Source organism: Protopterus annectens, chromosome 12.part0 (assembly GCF_019279795.1).
Source record: "Protopterus annectens isolate FY-2018-M chromosome 12.part0, PAN1.0, whole genome shotgun sequence".
Lineage (NCBI taxonomy): Eukaryota > Metazoa > Chordata > Ceratodontiformes > Protopteridae > Protopterus > Protopterus annectens.
This window is the reverse complement of record NC_056746.1, coordinates 486455825-486481049: the sequence shown is the minus strand read 5'-3', so window position 1 is coordinate 486481049 and position 25225 is coordinate 486455825. Positions and strand designations below refer to the sequence as shown.

At 41.2% G+C, this 25225-nt stretch overlaps 1 protein-coding gene across 1 annotated transcript in view; it reads right to left on the bottom strand.

Annotated features, from left to right (window-relative positions):
• FLII (FLII actin remodeling protein) overlaps positions 1 to 25225 on the bottom strand; it is a 945835-nt gene that overhangs the window by 301085 nt on the left and 619525 nt on the right. The window contains exons 16-17 of the mRNA XM_044089594.1: positions 16270 to 16344; positions 1871 to 1954 (exon numbers count right to left, since the gene is read on the bottom strand). Of these exons, the coding sequence (XP_043945529.1) occupies positions 1871 to 1954; positions 16270 to 16344 (159 nt within the window). The remainder of the gene's footprint in view (positions 1 to 1870; positions 1955 to 16269; positions 16345 to 25225) is intronic.

The window sequence follows — 25225 nt, the reverse complement described above, 5'->3', positions numbered from 1 at the left end:
CCCGAGGTGGAACCAGAGCCAAGCTGTCATAGGCCGAAACTCCAAGATGAAGAGATGGCTCTGAAAACCTCAGAGTCGATCCCATCCCACCTTGGATCCAACCTGGAAGCTTCAGCTCCCAGACTCATTCAGATCTGAAGATGTCGGAGCCAGTGCACTTGTAGTCGGATCCGTAGAAGACAATCCTTCGGCTCAGACAGAGATGAACTGGCAGCACTTTGAGCCAGGGACTCAAACTACAGGTCAGGTCAGAAGAGGACTCACACTCAGTGGGGGCATAAAAAGATGTTGTCCCTGACCTGAACCGGTAGGAAATGCGACCACTCCCTTCTGAAAATGCACTGTGAAGAATATCCTCATCATCCACTCTAAATTCTCTTCTGTAACACTTCTGGAGAAGCATGCTGAGTACACAGACGGTGATTTTAACCACCACTCTAAAAAAGGGCAAGGGTACCCTGAAGGGAGCTGGCTGCAAGCTTGGGGAGTAGACAGGATGAGGCAGAGGCCTTGGATCTGAAACCGTCGTATCCAAAGAAACAGTAGCAGTGACCGAATTAATCGGCTCCGATAAGGTTGGGTCAAAGATGCAGTCTGATCAGACTTGAGCTTTTTCTTCCTCAGCTCCGAAGAAGTGGAAGCCGGTGAGTCAGAGGATCTGGATCTTTTGGTCATTTTTGAAGCAGGTGACTGAACTCTAGCAATAGCAGTGGAAAAGGGAGTAGGCAGAAGACCCTTCAAAATGAGTTTGTTCTGCCTCTCTGTAAGAGATCTGGGGTTGAACCCAGCACAAACAGAACATTCTGATTCCAAATGGGTAGGGCCCAAACAGTAAACACACAATCGGTGGGAGTCTGAGAGCAGCATTTTGTGCCCACACTGTTCACAGTTTTTAAATCCTTTTTCAGAAATACTGACCAAGTGAAGGATGGTGCACACAAACACACCAGAACAGCACTCAAACACTACAACTACAGAAAGACAGATTTTTTTTTGGCAGAATAGGGAGAGGAAAAAAGGGAACACCAACTATGGTATTTTAAGTAAATAAACCAGTGTGTAAAGGAAGGGTAAAAATACCAATGATGGTAATCGGAAAGTACACTAGTGTGTCAAAAGGGTAGGAAAGGAAACACCACACAATAAACACAGCAGAAATTAGCAGACAGGTATATCATAGCTATAGATGACAGAAATTTAGCAAAAAAGGAACAAAATCCCACTTATCTCAAAAGTAGATCAAGAGCCAAGGTGACAGCGTCTAAGCGCAAAAGCAGCAAATGAGATCTGAGGGAGGTTGGGCTTTCAGCATAATCAGTAGGAAGGGAGCTCAAAAGAGTTTTTGGTGGCTGCGAGCGAGTAGAACGACAGAGTCAGATCACAGTCCCATTGGTTGAGGAATGAATAAAAATTGACAACATAACATACTATAGTTTCGGTATGATGCAACTATTTCACATCACAGCTGAGGGATTATTTCGATAACTTTAGACACCTATGATTTTTATACAGCATCTGTTTAGTGTTCTGATGTTGGTCTGTGTGAAGGGCTTCAGCATTTGGAAAATTATGATTTGTTTGTTTGTGTCTTTCGGCTTTTCCCGGTTAGGGGTCGCCACAGAGGAACTCCGGTCTGCTAATGATTGGCAGTAGATTTTTTTACGTACTGGCTTGCCGGGCCTAATGCACAACCTTCAATGAAGAAACGCCCATTCACGCATGTCACTACACAGAAGATGCTCTAACTGAGAATCGAACGGACAACGTCTAACTGTGAGGCGACAATGCTACCGCAGCACCACCACCACAGTATTTGGAAAATTATGATAAACATGTCAAATTTAAAACCGATGTGTGGTTTTTTTTTTACCTGGCTTTTGTACTTCCACTGAGGGTGGCTTGAGCTCCTCTCCAGATGAAAATTAGCAAACCATTATCCAGTAGGAAAATAAACCTGGAAATGAAAGGAAGAAACAAACAGCATTGTTAATCTCCGTCCTGCAGCCATTCAACAGTTCAACTTTATTGTTATTTTTTTCAGACTAAGGCCATGGACAGATGTTTCTTTTAAACTCTTCCACTCAGAGAATCAAAATTATATTTTTACTTGCTTTATACAATAATATACTGACTTGCATACTATTCTGAATGCACTTGGCTCAAATTACATACTTGTTTCTCTACATGCATTTATGTGAATGTAAGCTGGAGGTGGGGAACAAATTATTATCAAGGTATATACACAAAAAAAATCTATCAAAAAATGTATTCTGCCAATACTACTGCAATTATTTTATATCATACACGTGTATGTATGTGTGTGTGTGTATGTATGTATGTATGTATATATATATGTATATATATATATATATATATATGGGTCTACTTCATAACACTGAAATTTCATAACGTTGAATTTCGAAAATTCAAAACATTGAAAACCCAAAACATTGAAAACTCAGAACACTGAAAGTGTGCTTCATAACATTGAAAACTACATTGCACAAGTAAATAACATCACCACCACCTACACCACCACCGAACTAACAAACACACTTTCGACTACGTTTCTGCATGGGGGGCAAGCCCCCCTGCACCCCATAAATTAAATATACCAACACCAAGATCACACTGCAGTGGAAAAAAGTTAATTTCCTATCCTCAGTTTATTGAAAATGCACTTTCTCAAAAAAAAAAAAAACAGTTTGCAAGTATATTTAGTTGTACAGCAACGTAGTGTTGATTGTACAACTAAGCAAACTGTTATTTAGATCGCGGTACAGCGGGGATAAAGGAATAGTCCCTTTTCCCTACTGTACTGTGATCTCGGTGTGAGAATATTAAAGTGGGTGGTGGGGGGGTGCAGGGGGGCTTGCCCACCTGCATAAATGTATAAACATAAGTAGTACTTTAAGAAACATGGAGGAGCTCTCGAATTATGTAGCACAAGCAGGTATGACCCTAGCCCTGAGCAGCATCCTACCATCACCCAGAATTATACCACAGTACAAGCAGAAAATGATTGATTTCAACAATTGGCTAAGTTTCTGGTGTCATTTTAAGGGGATCCAGTATCTGTCTGCCTGGGATGATATGATTGACAGATGTTTTCGATAAAATGCACTTTCGCGAAAGCGAGTTCGCTCAAGTACATTTCGCTGAAACGTACTTTCGATCAACATAGATCTATATATATAAAATTTATCCTATATATATATATATATATATATATATATATATATATATATATATATATATATATATCAAACTATATTCACATGTATTATAGTAAAAAAACACTGAAAAACTAAGATTTCCTCTTCACAGGAATTGCATGAAACAGCAATGACAAATTTAATGAAGACTTCAATAGAATCCAAATTCCCAGATTCCAAAAACTCTTTTCAGTGTGGCAACTCTGACTTGGTTATTTAAAGGTAGGGGAAAAGAGGAAAAAAAGAGGACTTCCTACAGCATAAATGATGTCACCTTCCCGACAGAGCACTTTCTATGAAGACAAACTCCCCAACTAAACCAAACGCGACAAAACTGTCAGACAACTGACATACTCTCTGACTCTTAACAAGAAGCGCTGCTTTTTCTACCAGGTATAAACCACAAAAGCCCTTGACCTGGCATGTCTACAGCTAGTGGAATTTGGCTTTATTGTATGCAAAGGCCTTCAGCTTGGTAGGATGTGCCTTGGTCCACAAGCATAGCGGACTCCAAAGGATCTTTGCCCAAAGCCTTGGGCAACTGAAATATGTGTACTGAGGTGACAAAAGTACATTACTGGAACCTGCACCCTCAAAAGAAAGTACAGTTGTGTACACTTACCACAAATATAGATGTTCGAGTGTATTCACTGTTGGTCATTACATTTGGGGGTAATCTGCTGGCAGGCTGCCCTCAGTCAGCCTGAATAACAAATTCTTGGGTCCTGCGTCGGTTGCTGTCTCCTCTTCCATGACGTCAGGTCGTCAGTGGTATAAAACATGCAGCCGAAGCCATTTTAATCAGTTTTTCTTGCCCCAGATGTCAGGTGCCCCCCCCCCCCCCAAATGGGGAGCAAAAAAAAATTATATATATATATATATATATATATATATATATATATATATATATATATATAAATGCATGTATTTTAGAACACAAAAAAATTATCTCCAATTAAATGCAAATACACCACAAAGGCTTTTGAGCATAGTGATGGAAAGAAGAGGTATAATAGAGGAGAATGGGGGCTGGCGGGTGGGTAACCCGGACTGCAACAGTGAATACACTCCAACATCTACATTTATGGTAAGTGTACACAACTGTACTATGTTCTTTGTGTTTCACTGCTGCAGTCATTACATTTGGGTAGAATCCCAAAGCTATGGATGGGAGGATGGAATTATACAGCATTAGGAACAGCTATGAGGCTCTGCAGGACAGCAGTGGCAAAGCCTGCCCTGGATTTAGAAAAGAGAGGTAAATGGTAATGTTTTGTGAATGTATGAACTGAGCTCCAAGTAGCAGCTTCTAGAATGTCTCTGGTAGGAACACCTCTGAGAAAGGCTGCAGAAGCAGATCCAGCCCTGATGGAATGGGATCTGATCCTCTTGCGGACAGGTTTACCATGGTGCATGTAGCAGAAACGAATAAATGGCTTATCCATTTTGAAATAGTCTGCTTTGATATAGCCTTCCCCTCTGCCCCTGCAGCAAAGGCCACCAGTAGTTGCTTAGACTTTCTTAGAGATTTTGTCCTGTTTAAGTAGAATCTTAGTTGTCTGTGTCCAGCCAATGAATGGAGAATCCGCTCCCCCTTGTTCTGCGGATTTGGGAAAAAAGTTGGCAGATGAATGGTCTGGTTAAGAGCCACACTGGATACCACCTTAGGCATAAAAGAAGGATTGGTCCTGAAGGCCACCCTGTCTGGATAAAAGATAATGAAAGGCTCCTCTGCCATGAGAGCCTGTAGTTCTGAAATCCTTCTAGCTGAAGTGACTGCTAAAAGAAAGGCTGTCTTCCAAGAAAGAAATTTTATGTCTACAGTAGCAGCTGGTGCAAAATGAGGTAGGGTGAGTTTTTCCAGCACAAAATTGAGGTCCCATGCAGGAGTCAGTGCTCTCCTGGGAAGTCTTAAATTTTTGGCCCCTCTGAGGTACTGTTTTAGCAGGGGATGAGAAAAGAGAGGAGGCTCTGTGTTGTAATGAGCCGAGATGGCAGAGGCATGGATTTTTATAGAAGAAAAAGATAGGCCCTTGTGAAGCATCTCAGTTAAATATTGCAAAATCTGAGGAATATTGGGCATTGCTGGGTTTATTCCTTGAGCTTGGTTCCAGGCACAGAATCTCTTCCATTTATCAGCATAAGATTTTCTAGTACTAGGCCTTCTAGCCTCCAAAATGACATCCATCACAGGTTTACTGAGAGATGTGATTGGTGAAATTAGTTGATTAGCCATGCTGCAAGATTCAGAGTTTGGAGCCGAGTGTGCAGAATTTGATAGTTCTGCTGAGACAGTAGATGAGGTGTCTGCGGCAAGTACCATGGAGGAAGGTGTGACATATTCCTTAGAAACGGGTACCAGTGTTGGGAAGGCCAGTCCGGAGCAATCAGAATCATTTTTGGTTTTTCCTGTCTGACTTTTAGTAAAACCTTGGAGAGCAGAGGTAGAGGGGGAAAGGCATAGACTGACAGGTTTTTCCAGCTAAAGGATAGAGCATCCACTTTCCAAGCTTTTTAGTGATGAGTTCTTGTGCAGAATTTGTCCAACTGGTAGTTTTGGGGAGAGGCAAATAGATCTATGTCTGGGCTCCCACATTTTCGTGTCAACATGCTTAAGATTTGTGGATCCAGTTTCCATTCGTGTGGGTCCATAAGATTTCTGCTTAGGTTGTCTGCCAGAGTATTTTGCTTTCCCGGCAGGAACTGAGCTTGTAGATGTATTTGGTAAGTCAAGGATGTGTTCCACAAGGCCATGGCTAGTCTCAAAAGGAGGTAGGAGTGGGTACCCTCCTGCTTATGTACCACATAACTGTGGTGTTGTCCATCTTTATCAGTAGTTGTCCTGGATGAAGGAAGCCCTTGAAGGCTGTCAGAGCATTCTGTACAGCTAGCATTTCTATCTGGTTGATATGTAGGTGCATTTGATTTGGGCTCCATTCGCTCTGAATGCATCTCCCTGCCAGATGGGCCCCCCAAGAATAGTCTGATGCGTCTGTAGTCAGGGTTTGGGTGGCAGGGGGTAGAATGAATGACAGTCCCTTGTTTTGGTGACAGGCCTCTGCCCACCAAAGGAACTCCTGTTGCAGGCAAGGAATGAGAAGAATCATTGTTTCCAGGCTGTGACAATGTTGACTCCATAAGCTTTTTAGGTACCACTGAAGTTTCCTCATATGCAGTCTCATACATGGAATTAGTAGAATGCAGGATGCCATGAACCCCAAAGCCTGTAGAATTTGTCTTGCAGATAGCTGGGTTTTTGTTGCCACCTGTTTGAGTTATGTTATCAATTGAATTTGTTTGTCTGGTGTGAGGTAAGCCATCTGGGCAGTTGTATTCAAGCTTGCACCCAGGAATATAATTATTCGAGAGGGTACCAGTTGTGATTTCTTTTTGTTTATGGTGTACCCTAGGCATGTTCGAAGCCTTTTTACAAACACCAGATGTTGTAGACGAGTGTCCTCGTCCTCTGCCTGAATTAGACAATCGTCCAAATAAGGATAAATTGAATGTTTCTTTGTCTGCAAAATGCAATTACTGGTGCCAGGCACTTTGCGAAGACCCTGGGTGCAGTAGATAAGCCAAAGGGCCGTGCAGAGAACTGGTAATGCAAATAGCCTGCTTTGAAGCGGAGGTATCTTTTGCAAGATTCCCTGATTGGGATATGCAGGTAAGCCTCTTTTAAGTCTAGAGTTACCAACCAGGCATTCTTGCCTAGCATAGGCAGTAGCTGTTGTAGAGTCAGTATCTTGAATTTTGGAATGTCCAGAAAAGTATTTAGAATGGATAAGTCCAGAATTGGACGCCATGACTTGTCTTTTCTGGGTACCAGGAAAAGTCTTGCATAAAAACCTTGTCCTTTTTCCTTTTCTGGTACTGGTTGAATAGCCCCCATATCCATGAGGGATATGACTTGTTTCTGGGCCTCTGCCCACTGATTTGGGGGCAGGTCTGGCCATCCGTTTGGAATTGGCAACGTGTGGAAATGAAATCTGTACCCCTGGGATACTATATTTAAGACCCACTTGTCCTGGGTAATTAGATGCCAATTTTGAGCATGAAGTGCTAGTTTTCCCCCCAAAGGGGCTGCCAAAAGATAAGTGCTTGGAAATGGCAGAGGAAAGTCATTGAGACTGTTTACCATAGGGTGGTGCTTTGCTACGTCCAGATTTGGAGGTGGAGGCACCCCATTGTTTGTCCTGTAAGATCCTTGTGACTGAAACCTGGAGCCTTTGGAGTGTCTGGGTTTGACCTGAGTGGCTCTGTTGGGTACTGGAAAGGACCAATTCTTAGTAGGCCAGTGCCTACTGAACCTGGGCGGCTGCACTTGCAAGAAATCTTTTACAGTTTGCATAGATTTAGCTAGTCTTCTATCTTTTTTAAAACTTCTTCTGCCTTATTACCAAACAGACTGTCCTGCTGTAAAGGAGCATCCAACAATTTAGCTTTAACATGATCAGGCAGATTTTGCTCCTTGAGCCAAGCATGCCTTCTTTTCACAGATCCAGTTACGGCGGCCCTGCAAGAGGCCTCCAAGGAATCAAAACCACATTGCAAAGTATGCTTTCCAACTTGTTCATCTGAATGCAATAAATCCTGTAACTCTTTATTTTCCACACAATCAGAAATCAACATCATTTTCTGTTTCAGTAAGCCCATGACATGCTGTTGATATTTAAGCATATGAAACTGACAGTTTAAAGCCCTGATTGCTAGGGTTGCAGACGTATAAACCTTCTTGAATCATCTATCCAGCGCCCTTTAGTCTCTATCAGAAGGGGTAGGATTTTTAGCTGTAGAAGCCTTAACATCCTTGGGACCCTGAGAAATAGTTTCAAGGTCTGCAGTACGATTTTTGAAAAGAAACTTGTGGGAGTCAGGAACCCTGTAATATCTGTCTGGCTTACTAGGAGCTGGAGGCAGGCAATCAGGAGCCATGCTGGACTCTGAGAAAACATCATCAACAATGTCTAAAACAAGAGGTATAGCCAAAGGCCTATGCTGAGGAAGAAAAAGAAAATCCTTAAGCCTCGTTTTGGATTCTGAAAAATCCTGACTCTCCCAATGAAAATGTTCCCTTAAGGTATGCAAAGTCTCTCCAAAAGAAAAATCCTTAGGAGAAGCAGAAGGGATGGATTCTTCTGGGAATAGAAAATTCCTGATCAGAAGAGGTATCAGAAGAAATGGAAACCTGATCTGAAGATTCATAATCAGTGTCTTGCCTAGGCCTCTTAGCAGGAGGGGGATGGGAACCCCTGATCAAGGTAATTAAATCCTCAGACATTTTGATCATTTGTTTTTTAGGCATAGGGGCCTGAGCATGTGGCTCATGCATTGGTTTTTTAGACATAGTAGCTGGTTTTGGCCTTGTTTTTGATGATGGCATTAGTTTAATATACAAATCATCAGGGATGAAAACACCCTCAGAAGCCGGTGCCTGCTCAGCAGCTCCTGACCCATCCAAGGGAGAGACATCCGCGGGTTCAATACTTGGAGAATTTCGTGGCATACCGGACTCCGAATGGGTCTCGGTAGAGGCCTGCGACTCAAAAGTAGCGGGCATCAGGGGCTGCGAAAGCGCCTCACTGAGTATTGGCGAACAGGTGACTGGCTTAGGAGAAGCTTCGTCGTCAGTTTTGGACCTCGACGGTCTGTCTCTGTCTTTTTCTTTGCATTTTTTTGTGAATTCCGGTAGTTGGATTGCTAACCGACGACGTTTCAGGACAGTTAAATCTTGAAGCAAAGTATTTAGAAGCAAAAATATACCGACGCTTAATAGTGCATTGGTTAAATTTAGCACAAAACTGACAGCAAGGCATGTTGTGGTCAGGGCCTAGGCAAGGAATACAGTACAAATGAAAATCCTTATGAGGTATTTGCTTCCTACAAGTAATGCAATTATTAACTTTTACTGACATTGCTAAGGAGCAAGAAAAGGTTTCCCCAATGGAGTACTTAGCTTTAGTTTGAAGACTTCGGTTCTGAAACTCGAAAACGAAAATTTCAGGAGTCGGCCGACCGGCACTTGTGAACTGCTTCTGCTTCGGGCACTGCGCGACAAGGAAAACTGATTAAAATGGTGTCGGCTGCATGTTTTATACCCCTGACGACCTGACGTCATGCAAGAGGAGACAGCAACTGACACAGGACCCAAGACTTTGTTATTCAGGCCGACTGAGGGCAACCTGCCAGCAGATTACCCCCAAATGTAATGACTGCAACAGTGAAACACGAAGAACATCAGGGATGCTGGATAACTTGGTCACATCTATGGAGTCCCTGATCACTTTCTCCTTAAGTTGCTTCTTGGTAGGGGGATGTCAGCAGCTGGAGATGAAGTTGAAGGCACCGCAGTGATACTGACCTCAAGTATCGTTCTATCTAAAGAGATCTAAAGGGAACACTCCCTTTTCCTAACTCTGTTAGTTGTGAAAGTCTGCTAAGCACTATGGCTTCTAAGGTCATGTTCTGTCCCTACTCAGACTACACAACAGCAATCACAATCCATATAGAGAATTTGTCTTCCATATGCACACCCACCTGCATTCTTAGGGTGGATTTACTTATTATACAAAAGATGGTTGCCCAACACCTTAAACAATTCAATCCAATATGTAATTATGCCAAAAAACACTAAAATGTAGCAAGATCATTTCAATGGGATACTTAATGTAATGTATTGGACCAGACCACAGAAGCTATACTAGCAATACATCTGATATAAACTGCAGTAAGAAATATCTAAAGATGGTGCAGGTGCCTGTCAATGTTTGATAGGAACTGTGATACACCTAAAACAGAAACACAGTGTAACCAGGTTCAACAACTATGTCACTGATGACAGAATGAAAGCTCTGCATTTACACATAGTAAGGGATGACGTTTCCCAAATAGAAAATACTATGGTAGATTTATGACAAATGTAAAGCTAATACAGTTGGTAAAACACTTCCAGCCAAACAAAAATGTGCAATCAGAAGGGAACAATCTCAAGTGTGTTGTGAAAGAGGAGAATGCGTCTACATATATGTATTATGCTAGGTTAAAGCACTGACAAAACTTGAATTTATTAAGAGAAAGAGATGAAAATAAAACAATACAAACAGGCAGCTCAGGAAGCCCAAGGAGAAAGGCAATGTCAGAGTCTGATATGACATTAGAGAAAATTCTACATTTTGAAAGGATGCTTTAAATGTCAGAGATACAAGCAAAGAATGAAATATAAACCAAGATACACTGATTATAAAACAACCAGCATGAAAGAAATATGCGAAAAATGAAAATCCATAAAATAAAGGATTATGACTATCTCTGATCATAGGAAGTTTATGTTCCTGTGCCATGGACATCAAAGAAAATTCACCTTGAAAGCAAAGCTTGAGAGGAGAATCTTGACATCTGTGCTAAGAACAAATATAAAAAGGTTATGATTAGACATACCTGATTACAATTCTTTACAGTGCACGGAGTTTAAACTGCTTCCATGTACTACAATATGTAAAGAAAAAATGTTTAAGAGCACTAAATGTTTTACAGCTTTGCCAGAGAATGATCACAGCAGAACAGCAACAGAAGAACAAAAATCTTTAAAACAAGTTAACCACTTCCTTCTGAAAAAAAACAAAACTGAATGAAGTGTGTATTGTTTTAAAGTTCTTTTTCGGTTCCTGCCACTGTTCTGTGGTGGCTGCTTACCACTGTTAATGCTTTAAAGTGAGATTACAGCTAAACATTAGAGAGGGGTACTTAAGAAAAGTTTAAGCATCTTTCAGACATCATAAAGGAGCTTAAGAAGCCTATCATTCTATGACTTTGGAGAGTAACTGCAACACTCCTCACACTACATAGAATGAATCCAATTAATAAAACGGTGTGAAGAAATGCACTCGACATAAGCGAAGGGCAAAATAAAGTATACATGTACTGTGGAGGACTAAATTCACACAGAGGTCTCTGCCTACCAAGAAAAACATTGGGCAAAATACAAAAAACAATTTTGTAACTAGAACTGGCAAATTTAAGTGAAATGATAACCCACAATTCAGAGCTAAAATATAAGACATAGTGGAAGGCACAAACATATCATTGTGAGGAAAGAGTGAAAAAGCCATATTCAACATACTTAAGACGTCTAGATCAAATTCTTTGATTTGTGTCAATGGTCCAACAGGTGTAACACTAATCTTTGATGCTGAAAGATTAAAAAAAAAACCAAAAAACTGTGGGTTCTACTCCCATACCAGGTACCTGGCTTCATTTCTGAATACCACGACATCTGTCTGAAATGACGGTAGCTCAGATGGATGAAAGACCACACAGCACTTATCAAACAAAAGAGCAAGGGTGGTTTTATTTCTAATCTCATACAATAATTTAAAAATTGCCATATAGATTAAAAATAAAGAAATAATGTTAAAAAGAAAACATTAACAGTATACTCTTAAATATATAGCAACTTAATCATTATTTATCCCCAAAGAATAAAGAAACATTCCTTTTCTTATCTGTTCTTAGGATAGTGGCAATGTCCTGTATTTCTGCATTTATAATCAATTGCCTGTTACACAATCATTTATATCCAATTGCTTATTACGCAATAATTCCAAACACATTCTCCATTTTCCCCAAAACCCATATCAGTATCCCATCACATAAAAAATATATTCTGTAACTTCTAAAAATTCTCACCAAATCTGTTTATATGCTAATTTGTTCTCCAAAAGCCTGAAATTATGTTGCAGAAAATGAAGACATGGCACAAAATTTCCTTTCCATTACACCCCTCTACATTCTTTCCTTTTTTTTTTTTTTTATGTTTTATCTCCCCTTTATCAAACATTTCTTATACACTAACTGGCATCAACAAACCACTCCCTTTTCCCCATTTTGTACAAAAGGTCAAGGTATCATATCAATAGTGACATCACCTACAACCAGCGTTCACACTACAGGGGTCCTTCAGTTTAGTCTTACGTCTATTCTCTCTCTCTCTTTTTAGTTTAAATATCCCCATGCCCACCTCTATGGGACCCTTCCAGAGGGCTCCTCTACCCTGCATCAACTCAATCCATTCCTTCATGGGGGCGGATGCCAACAATCCCCAGACTAAGCGAGAGCACTATAACTTTTGCTGTTGTCTGAGAAGGCCAACTGGCCCAAAGCCTATTCATAGCCTCTCCCCAAGCTGCGAGACTCGGGTGGTAGGGAGTGAGTCATTTTGCTTGTCCCTCAGAGTGGCCTACCCCTGGGCTGCCAGCAGACTCATCACAGCTGCCTTTTCAAGGGAGAAGGTATGTGCACTCTGACCTATGCAGCCTATCCTTGACAATTCAAGAAAGTACTTTTGTGAAGGAGCATGAGCCAAGGTGGCCACTATTAGATGGGCAATACACCCAGCGGACCACTAGGTATCAACCACTGCAGTTGGCCTAGTAGCTCCCCCCTCACCTGAAGATGAGAGAGCTGGCATTAGCCAGTCAAGGTCATTCTCCCACCTCCTTGTCCATCAGACCCCAGTGTCACTAACGTTAACCTTTTCATTCTTTCTCCAAACTTTTTTGTTCACTTTCTTCAAATTATTCCCATCTTTTTACCCAGTATTATTGTGGCAGTATGTCACCATACTAGAACTGTCCTTTACTAATCAACTGATCTATATGTATGCTCCATATCTTAACTTTGTACTCTGTTGTATGAGGCCTTTAAAAACTATAACTAGAACATTCATCTATCCTTACAACTCTAAGAATGTGTCTGTGCTTATTCTGAAATAACTATTACTTCATCATCCCCACTCTCTTTCAAGATTCTTGCAACTGCATATAAATGAAGCAAAGCAAAATACATTATTGGATTTAATAATCCTAAACATTCTTCTTTATATTACAAAAAACCTCCTTTAACAGGGTTCAACATTAATCCTTACACAACAGTGAACAAATAATAACGTTGACTCCAACTTCGGTAATTCACACACCCACTATTATATGTATCAAAACTCAGTAAAATTGTGCTTGTATCTTTTTTTCTAAAGGCACAATCATCTTCCAAACCATGCTCACCTCTTTCACTCTAATAAAATTTCCTTGCCCTTTTTCTCTGCCTTCTGCCACCATATCTTACACCCAATATCTTAACTTTTAAAAGTTTCCCAGTTTTGTAATTTTTTTCCTAAACTTGTTGCTTTTTTTCCAAACTCAGCTCTAAGCCCACTAAACATAACTTATCACATAAGAAGTCCACAATGTATTTCACAAACCCAACTTACTTAACAACCACTTTGTCATATGTGCAACTTGTCAATAAAGGTAGCCTAGCCCCATTTTCTATTTCTAATTTCTAAGGCTCTACTATCTGGTTGGTATTAACGTCATTTACTACTAAAACAAACAGAAAGAGACTTACGGGATATTTCTTCCGCCCCGTTCTTTAATTTCTGTCCCTTTAAATTCACTTCTCAAATTAACTACAATTCTCTTATCAAAAACCTTGAACAAAAAAGTACTGAATCTTTCCCAAAATTATATGCCCTTATTATGCCCCATGCTGCTTACAACTGACATTATTGTATATTGTAGTTGCATCACATCCCACTAACATACCCTGTTTTTTTCTCACATATAACACTATCACAAACTTCCTATAATAATACCAGAAGCTTCTTTATACTGCCACATTTACCAAAACCACAAACCTCATTTTCAAGAATCAAATGTAATATATGCCTTATTCTGTTCTGCAACAGTCTCAACATCTTTAAATCTGTATCTAACAAAAATATCAGCTTTCATTTTCTCATATCCAGTATTCCCCTCTTTTTCCATAAAAAATTAATATAACTGTACTGAACTTGCACATCTGAAAAAAACTAACTGCCTTAAGAAAAAGGACTGTTTCATACTTAACATAACACAAAGCAAATTCCATCTCTAGCAGGAAAACGTTCTTCAGGTAACCATTTAAAATCTAGGGACACGCATTGCAGAGTTCCAAGATGTGGAAACCAACTGGCCGTAAGTCCAAGATAGCCATTTCTCAAAATATTCCCTTTTCTTCATGGTATGGTGATTGCGTAGCTGGAATATAAAGTTTGGGGTGAGGGGCCTGTCAAGGGTGCAAGGGGCTTGCCCTGTACAAAAAAATAAGTTTAAAGTAAAACAGCGATATTTGCTCTTCTCATGTATTTTTTGGCCTTTTTTTTGCGGGGTAATCTCAGGACTCGGAAATGAAATGATATTTCAATAGGGATCCTTTTCTTCATCTATTTTTTTTAAATACTGCTTTAATGTCTTCTGTCTTTACTTCTTACTTCTTTGCTGCTCATTTTTGTCTAACACTCTAATGCTGTCTTTCCCCCTGTTCTTTCCCCCAAAACATCACCTGCAAATACACATCACCTTCAACTCCTGCCTTGTTTGTACTTCTTTTCCTTCAAGGTCCAGCAAACTTTGCATATAACTTTCTGTTTTTACAACTTCCTTTCCAAACAGGAGTGAAATCAGTTCTCTACTACCCTTCACAATATAGTTCGTGTATATAGCCATCATGTCATCTTTTTAACATTTTTGTCTTATACAGCTGCTACTCTTTCTCCATCTGACTCGCTTCTTTTTAACAACATCTCCATCTCCCTTGCCACCCTTCTATAATCCCCCCTTTTCTTCCTTCCAACTGTCCTTCTCAAATGTACAAATCTTCCATACTTTTTTCTTTAGAAAATTCCCACCATATATTCTAATCCTTTTAAGACTGTCTCACAGTGACATACTCTTCCCATAACTGTTCCTGGACTACCCTACCTTCCACATTTATTTTGTTCCTCATCTGCTTCATTCTTTGTTTCTTACTACCCCAGTGTCCCTTACCTATCAGCAGGTCTACAAACCTCTCCTACTGGCCCTGGACCACATATATTCTAAGGCTGGGGCTGGTGCAGAGCCCAAGGGCATTTTGTGAGTCATGCCACTACCTGCATCCATCTAGGAATTTCTCCCTTGACATACCCCTCCCATGCCTTCATTTGTTACATCTGAGTACTACTCCCCTCTATGAACCATTCCTCCCCATAGGAAACACCTAAATATAGGTCCTCTCCCCAGGATAGGCATGTCTATCTCCTCCTGCTAGTGCTTCAGAGGACCAAGCCACTAATCTAAGCCAGGTCACCTGGGCTGTAGTTAGGGCTTTATCCATACACACCATAGCAATGACTCAAAAATCAGTTTGTTATTCTTTTCAACTCAGACCCTCACTTTTCTAACCCTCACTTTTCAAAATCTACATTTATTCCAGATTGTTTTGTCTGATATGTAAACCTATTTAACATCCCACCCATTTTAACTTAAATTAACATGTTGCTAACATGTTCTTGTTGTTTTTTTACTTTTATCCAAACACTGAAATCAAGTCCCCAGATGCAATAATATTAACTCTTATAAGGACATATGCTTCTACCTGTTTCAAACAACTTGTTCCTTTCTCAACCTGGCTCCTTCCCACTTACATGGGTATCTATGTAATTTACTTATTAATATATCTGATTTTAAAATTTGGTACACATGGGCTCCTAAAATAACACTCATTATTTTCTTAAGAAGCTCCAAGCAGAGAGAAATGAAGGGAACTGTCTAGTAACAAGAGGAATTAATGGAATTCAAACCTGGTTTTCAACTTCATAGTTCAACACCTTAATCAAAATGCTATGCAACCTATTGCTGTATTATGTGAATGTAGCACTTTATAACTTCCCATTTACTGTAATGTGTTCAGTAGATGCCAGTATTGCTATCAGTGTGTGTGTGTGTGTGTGTGTAATTTAATGTACTTCTGTCAAGTTTCTCTTCCCCAGGCCTCCAATGAAAATGGGCCCTACCCAGTTAGACTAGATTGGTTAAGTAGCCAATATAAACAATAAACCTCCCGTTTCATGCATGCATATGTAGACAACTGCTGCCTTAATGGGGATTAAATTACATACTGACATACAATACTTTATTCTGTTTCTGTGTAACTAGCATATTTCAGAAAGTTGCAGAAAAGAGTGTGTGTATAATCTCACCGTGGATCAAGTGAAGACCCTTTCAGTGGTACGGGCTCCATTTTAATATTCTTCTTACCATAAGAACGATACAGCCTGGAGAAAAATAAAACACAAGTAAAATAGTAAACATAAAATTTGTAACCATGTACAATGAAGCAAGACTGTACAAATCAAGCAAATGAGTACAATAAATTATGTAAAACGCAAACTCTAGTAAACTATAAATAGAAGTTATGTCCTTACCATAACGTTCCATGTGGAGTGTTCATCTCGCCTTTGTTCTTACACATGGGTTCGGAGCCGATCCTCGGCTCCGTGCCGGCCTCTTGCAAGCTCTGCATCGAGAAGAAGCTCGAGACAATCTAATACCCACAATCCCCCTCTGCCTTTACCACAGATCTAGTTTGCAAGCAAACCAATCTCCAGAGAGAGCACATTCATGCTTACATCACATATGCACAGAAATAAGAGTCTATACATAACTATATATAGAAAGAACAAATAGACATATATATATATATATATATATATATATATATATATATATATATATATATATATATATGCCAACTATGTACACAACATCTGCAAGCAGTAGCAGGATGCTCCTGGCCAGGCATCAAAAGAACATTCTTCTTAAGGGCGGGAGGGTGGGAATGTAAGAACAAAGGCGAGATGAACACTCCACATGGAACGTTATGGTAAGGACATAACTTCTATATGTGATAGTGTTCAATCTCGCCGTTTGTTCTTACACATGGGTAGCGTCCCTAGCTCCTTGTTCCTGAGGAACTCACGGAAGGGCGTTCTTGAGCACAGTGGAACCAAAGGTTGCCCTGTCCTAGAAGCCTTGTCTACCTTATAATGAGAAATGAATGTATGTGGCTTAGACCAAGTAGCAGCCGCACAAATAGCGTCTAGTGGTAGGCGGGCTGCATGAGCCAAAGATGTAGACACTGACCTTGTGGAATGTCCTTTGGGTTTGTGCAAAAGAGTTTGATTTGAAGAATCATAGACATAGATTATACAATCCGTTAACCACTTAGAAAGAGTTCTTTTGGTAACTGCTAGTCCTTTCCTGCTATCAGCAAAAGCCACAAAGAGTTGATCAGTTTTTCTGTGATCTTTTGTTCTATCCAAGTAAAATCTTAGTTGTCTGTGAACATCTAATTTGTGCAACATATACTCCATTTTGTTGGAGTGATTTTTGAAGAAAGTGGGTAATTCAATGAACTGATTAATATTGTTAATAGAACACACTTTAGGGAGGAAGGATGAATTAGTTCGAAGAGAAACTCTGTCAGAGTGAAAGATCAAATAAGGGTGCTGGATGGAGAGAGCCTGAAGTTCAGATACTCGCCTAGCGGAAGTAATGGCTACCAAAAAGAGAGTCTTCCAGGACAAAAATTTTAATGGGCAAGAAGAGGCAGGTTCAAAGGGGCAACATTAATTTAGATAACAACAAATTTAGACTCCAAGGTGGCGTAGGAGATCTGACTGGTGGTCTAATATGAAAAACCCTTTTAAAAGGCTTTACAAAGTCTGTGGGCCATAACAGGAGCCCCACATTCTTCCACATGGAAATTTGAAATGGCAGCCAATTGAACTCTTAGTGTAGCAGGAGAAGCACCCTGATGGAATAAGTCCGTTAAAAATTCTAATATTTTATTCAAAGGAGCTATAAAAGGATCCACTTGCTGTGTATTCGCCCAGAATACAAATCGCTTCCATTTACTAGAATATGTTTTAGTAGTGGAAGCTTTATGAGAAGCCACCAAAATATTCGAACTGCTGGCGAAAGAAGATCAGACCTGGCTAAGTTGGGAATTGGAGCAACCAAGCTGCTAGATGGAGGGATCGGAGCGGAATGGGGAGCCCCTGACGAGTGAGTCAATAGATCTGGCTCTGGATCCAGAATCCAGGGTCCCCGAATGCAGTGTGTCTTCAGGAAGGGAAACCAAATTTGTGAGGCCAGAATGGGGCAATGAGGATTATTGTCCTGTGGAGGTTTCTGGCTTTCTGGAGAAACTTTGATATCAGGAAATGGAGGAAAGCATACAGGAGTCCCGGGGGCCAATCGTGAATCAGTGCGTCCCTGGGGACTTCCCCTGGAGGGTGTAATAGGGCAAAGCAGCTCCTGCATTTGGCGTTCATTGGAGACGCAAACAGATCGCAGGAAGGCTGGCCCCACGTGCGAAAAATCCTTTTCGCCACTGACTGTTTTAGGGACCACTCGTGCGGTAACAGAATTGCTCTGCTCAGCCTGTCGGCTATGATGTTGGATGACCCCGGGATGTGCGTTGCTATTAAGCGTCCCGTGGACTCCGCCCCTTGCCAGATAGTCATGGCCTCTCTGCATAGCAGATAGGAGTTGGTTCCGCCTTGCTTGTTTATGTACCAGACTACCGACATGTTGTCCGTCTGAACTGCAATAGTTCCTAGAGGAAGAAGGGGAGCAAAGTGTTGCAACGCTAGAAACACTGCCCTCAACTCTAGAACATTGAGGTGCAGATTGTACTCCAAATTGGTCCATTAAGCCTTGGACTGTCTGTCCCTGAAAGATGCCCCACACCCTATCAGGGAAGCGTCCGTGGTCACCGTAACTGTAGGTGTGGGTAGCACAAATGGTCTCCCCTTGGAAAGGTTGCACGTTTGAAGCCACCAGTTTAGGTGTGTCTTGCATGTTTTGTTATAAGAATCTCGTGTGTTAGAGGTAGTTGTTGAAGCGACCATTGTGCAAACAGTAGCCATTGAAGAACTCTCATGTGCAGCCTTCCCAAGGGTATTGCAATAAGGAGGCTGACATGAGTCCCAGAACCTTCAGTACCAGTTTTGCTGGAGATTTCCTTGACAAAAGTAGAAGACATATGTGAGTCTGAAGTGATAGTATCCTTTCTGGGGGAAGTCTTAGAATTAACTGACGTGTGTTTAATTCTGCTCCTATGAACAAAATATTTTGTGATGGTTGAAGCAAGGATTTTCCGAAGTTTACGGAAATCCCTAGGTGAACACACAGCTGAAGAGTAAAGTCTCTGGCCTGTAATAGTTGACGCTGGGTGGTGGCAGAATGGAGCCAGTCGTCCAGATACGGAAACACCTGGAATCCTTGGCGTCTCAAGTGAGACGCTACCACTGCCATGCATTTGGTGAAGACCCTGGGGGCTGAGGTCAGACCAAAGGGCAGGGCTCGAAATTGAAAGTGACTGGCCCCCAGCCGGAAGCGCAAATGATCTCTGGATGCCCTGGCCATTTTGATGTGGTAGTATGCATCTTCTAGATCTATTGAGCACATCCAGTCGTCCTTCTGTAAGAATGGAAGGATCGATTGAAGCGTGACCATTCGAACTTTTCCTTCCTGGCGAAGGTATTGAGGTAGCTTAGGTCCAGGATGGGCCTCCAGTCCCCTGTTTTCTTTGGAACTAAAAAGAACCTTGAGTAAGTCCCGAATCCTTGCTGGTCCGCTGGGACTGGTTGGATGACTCTTTTTCTAGCAGCTTTGAAATTTCTATAGCTGCTGGCTCTCGCAGATGGGGCGGTACATCTGGGAGTCTTTTCTTTGGAATGGGATGGGATAGAAAGGGTATGTTGTAACCTCTGGTAACCACGCTTTTTACCCACTTGTCTGTAGTTAAATTTTGCCAGGCCTGAGGGTATAAAGCTAAGCGACCCCCGACTGCCTCCAGAGCAGGACAGTCGGGCCTCCTCTCAGGAGTGCTGGAAAGGTTTACCAGGGAGTGTATCCCTGTCACCTTGATGTTGCGGACCCCCTCTGCCACCTGGGCAGAGTCTTCCACCTCTGCCCCCTCCTCTGCCTCTAGAGGGGGCATCTCCCTGTGTGCCTGGAAAAGCTCCTTGGGGTTTTCGAAACCACATTTTTCCATCATGTTGCCCTTTGGGGTACGGTCTGGTTGGGGTGGAAAAACGGACTCCGACAGCAGACAGAGTCTTTCCCTCCTGTTCACACCAGGTAAGGGTCTCCTTTACTTTGGGGCCAAAGAGAGTGGCACCGTCAAATGGGGCGTTACTAAAGGAAGACTTGAAGGCTTCCGCAAAGGAACATAAGCGCATCCAGGATTGTCTGCGAAGAGCAATCGCTGAAGCTGCTGCCCTACTCGAACCTTCGGCTGCGTAGGAAATCAGCCTCATGGGCCGAGTTCACAATGGATGTAAGGGTATTAAGTTGCGCTGTCACTTTCTCGAGACAGCAGCATCTGTAGTACCCTGGAGGGTATCTCCCAACTCTTTGACTAGATCCCTCTGTAGACGTGTAAAATGGGTCAAATAGTTCAGGGATCGCATGGAAAAAGCCGCTGAACTAAAAATGCGCTTCCCGTACCTATCCATCGTCCTAGAATCTTTATTAGGGGGATGGACAGATGAGGAAGACTCTGACATCTCCTTTTTCGTGGCCGCTGCCACCACCATAGCGTCCACTGGAACTCCTTTTGTCAGGTAGGACTTGTCCTGAGGTGCCGTGATGTATTTATTGGGTTTCCTTGGGACTGGTTCCACTGTCAGGAGCCTCCCACGCCCTTCGAGCAATTAGTTCCATTAATTCATCAAGGCGGAGTGACCCAGGAGGAGGAAGGCGAGCACCAAATGCCTTCAGCAAAACTGACTCATCCTCAGAAGGGGAAGGGACTGCCAGTCACCTCTCTGTTTCAGGATCTCCAATATGTCCGAAAAAGAGACATCTTCTGAAGGTGACTTAGGGGACCCTTCTGACTCATCTAAGTCAGTATCAGATGTCAAGGATTCTTGTGGAGAATCCAAGTGTCTCCTCTTACACAATCTTTTCCTAGGGACTTCTTCGTGGGGAGCATCCGAAGAAGCCTCCGAGGAAGAGGGGCACCCTCCAGGGGTGGCTGAGACACTGGTGCCCGGACGCTTGGATGTGGCCGTGGGTGCAGAGGAGGATAACGGCCCTTTATGGGGAGGAGAGGTTGCTTCCACTGATGTGGTTGTCTGGGTAGACAACACCTTCCTCATTAGGTCGAACGCCCCCGGGTCCCGCATAGAAGAACCTCCCGGTTCCGAAGAAATGGGAAGAATCCCCGACACAGGCACCGAAGGCATTGACCCCGAGGACGGAGCCGAATCGATCCGCGCCGAGGCCCCGAGGGGGAGAGTCGGAACCGAAACGTCGGTTCGACTCTCGGCCCCGGAACCAAGGACAGACCGTCGGCTCCGAGACTCCGGTATCAGGTCCGACGGAGTCGAGGTGAGAGGAACAGACCGAGAAAAGGACGGTTCTGGACCCAAGGGCTCCACAATCAGTAGATCAGCCTCTTCCGGCTCCAAAGACTGAACAGGTCTCGGAGGAGGAATGGATGGAGACACTGGGAGGCCTTCAAGTTTCGACACCAACTGGGTGGAAACCGAAATAAGTTTGGACAGGGCCGAATGCTCCAATAACTTCTGCACCACACGATCCACATCGATATCAGAGAGTTTGGAAGAAGAACGGGTCGAAGGAACCGAAGACGGAGCCGACCTCAATAAGGTCAAAGGAGGGAGCTCCATCACCGGTTCCAAGACTCGAGGCTCAGGAACCGATACCAGTTGAACACTACGCCCGAAGTCTGTGGAACCGGTGATCTAACCTTTGCTGAAGAGCTCGGAGCCGATGACTTGGGCTCCGACGTCTTCGATTCCTTAGAGGATTTTGATGCCTGGTCAGAAGCATCCAGAGCCTCCTGAAAAGAAGGTTTTAATAAACCTCTGTCCATGAGTTTCCTGCGCCTATCTGTCATGACCCTCCCACTAAAAGAGTGACAGATGGAACAGTCCTCTTGCAAGTGGAGAGGGCCAAGGCAGTAGACGCAGGAACTATGGTTGTCAGTCACTGACATTTTCTGGCCACACTGACAACGCTTAAATCCTGATTTTACCTTATCATACATTATACAAGTAAAAGGTTCTGATGAAGTTCGATATATGAACGAAACCTAGGTCGACGTTACTTTTTGTATTTTTATGTGTCAATAAATCTTTTTTACGTTTATGGACCTTGGGACTATTCGTTTTTAATTTTGGCAGCAACGTGTGAGCATACACCAGTACTTCGGCTGAGGTGCCTTCTTCACTCTATTTTTTGTTTCCATTGTGAGGTCGGTTACTGGTTTTTATTATACAAGTAAAAGACAAGTCCAGTAATATAGTCAAATCCGAGAAAAAAAGTGTCAAATCCGGTTTAAATGTCAAATCCTTTTAAATTTAAGAAGGGTTGTAGGCCCCGAAAAACTCTAACCGATAAAAAAGATTAACGGTACCGAGAATTTAACCACTCAACAACACAATCACACAGTATATCAAGATATACCAAATAGAACAAGAAAATCCAATAAAATATAACAAATAAAGTTATATCTTAGCTTTAGACGCTCGAGCTAGCTCCCAGCGATGCGAACGCAGCAGCGGCAAACTAGATCTGAGGTAAAGGCAGAGGGGGATTGTGGGTATTAGATTGTCTCGAGCTTCTTCTCGATGCAGAGCTTGCAAGAGGCCGGCATGGAGCCGAGGATCGGCTCCGAACCCATGTGCAAGAACAAACGGCGAGAATGAACACTATCACATGCTACTGTTCCCCAGTACTGCCCACTTTGCATACAATACAAACAAAAACAGCCATGTAATAAACTGCAGATTTGGAAAAGACCTCATTTAGCAGGTCATCCACACAACCTGTTGAGATTCTGGGGCCCCCCAGCAAGTTTCAAGTTTGGAGTCCTCCAGACACTGCCAGTCTTTGTATTACCCTGTTGTCTCCTCTCCTATGAAACATTTTTGCTCATGTTAGTACATACCAACTGAACTATAGCAGCATTACTTTTATATTACAACAAGCCCATGTACCACACTAAGTTGGCCCATCTCTGCAAAATTACAATATTCTTATGTACAGAGATTAACCTTAGATGAAACTGCACCTTAAATGATGGGGTCTGTCTTGACGCTCTTCTTGTACACATGCCCCAATTTTCAAGTTTGTGATAAAAGATAAAGGAATAATTACCACATTGACCCAGAACCAGTACAAGCTAGAGTGACATTCTGTGAACACCTCGGAGGTTTGTACAGAAAGTTAAAGAAATAATTAGTACACTCCTTCAGCTCCCACACAAGCTATAGCAACCTTCTGAGCACACATCTGAGGTTTGATTGCGAGTAAAATTAAGGTAACAATGATGACACTGTCCTTGGCCACAACACAATCTATTGTGACCTACTGTGTACACTTCTCAGCAGGAATAAGAAACAAAATAAAACAGCTTGAGCAACCAACCATGTAAAACAAAATAAACTCAAGAAGACATGGAAAACCAAATTTATTAATCAAGTGCTTTCGCCCACCAGAACTAGGACTTCAGTGTTAAACTAGGACAGCACTAAAATAAAACACATATATATATATATATATATATATATATATATATATATATATATATATATATATATATATATATATATATATATATATATGTTATTCAATCAACACATAAATAATTAAATTATTATATAATTAAATTTTTAAAAATGTAATTACATTTTCCGAGGTCTTATGTCCTTAAGAAAACATTTAATATCGATTACTTCATTTAGTCGTGGAAACTAATCAGCTATCAATTTAATCTGCCATAAACTTTCCCTTTGTTCAATCATATTTTTATAATACCTCCTCTACTATTTTGGTTAATAATTTGCAATCTATGAAATACAATTTTTTATGTTTGGGAAAGTCAGCTAAAAGTTTATATAAAGCATTATCTATTTTTGCACTTTTGTTATCATTTACATGTTCCAAAAATGTTTACAAATTTTTCTATACATCATACCTACATAAAATACAGCACATCCCTGACAACCAGCGACATAAACTAGCCCTTCTGTAAAATAAGTGCATCTCATATTGGCATATACAGTAAAATCTAAATGTTGAAATATAATAAACTTAGTATTATTCATGCAACAACATGCCTCACAAGTACCGCAGGCAAACGTCCCACATTTTTTCTGAGTAGCTATATTGTCTTTCCCAGAAATAAAAAACTTAACACTGTCTAAAACATTTTAAGGTGTTATTTTTCTCAAATACTATCTTAGATTTTTCTCCAACCACTTTAAATAGTTCTGGAATGCCTCTTATGTTATTATTGACTAAAATGGACCTCAAAAAAAAAAATAATAAATTGCCCAAGGACATATCAAAAACACAACCAGTGATATGTGATAAACGTTCTGATTTCTTAAGGGAACAGCACACAAAAAGGAGTACAGTCTTTGTTTCTCTTTTTTTAAAACTTTCTTTAATGTTAAAATCTAAAATATGAGCCTTATACCTTTTTTCCAAAAACTTACATTTGATAAAGTATTGTTTGATGAATTTAGTATTATCATCAGTAGTAAGCCTAGAGGCCCTAATAACTTGATTTTTCAAAATATTTTCTTTGACATGAAGTGGACGATTGCTATTATATGACAAATAATTGTTTGCAACGGTATCCTTCCAATATACAGAGCTTTACAATGACTGTGTTTCTATATTAATTCCTACATTTATATCTAAATAGTGCACTGTTTAACCTTTGGGACAAGAAATATGAATATTAGATAAGAAGTTGAAAAAATCATTATCTTTTGATGTCTATAAATGTGGATATGATTCCATATTTTACAAGATTGCCAATGATATGAAGGTCATTATTTCCAGGAAAATTAAAACAATAGAGATACTGATGCATATTAAAGTGGTATGGCATATTCAGCACCTTCCAATGTAGTAAACAATTTGGTTCAGTTCCATGGTCTGATGTCATCATCCTCAGCTACTGAAGAAGTTTTTTTAGATCAACTTGATGAGTTTCTTCCTTTAAGAAGGTCCAGTCTTTTGGCAGCCAAAGGTATACAAAAGCAACAGACCTTCTTCTCAAAAACTCTGCTTCCCAAGAGGGATATCAGTTAAACATAAAAGGAG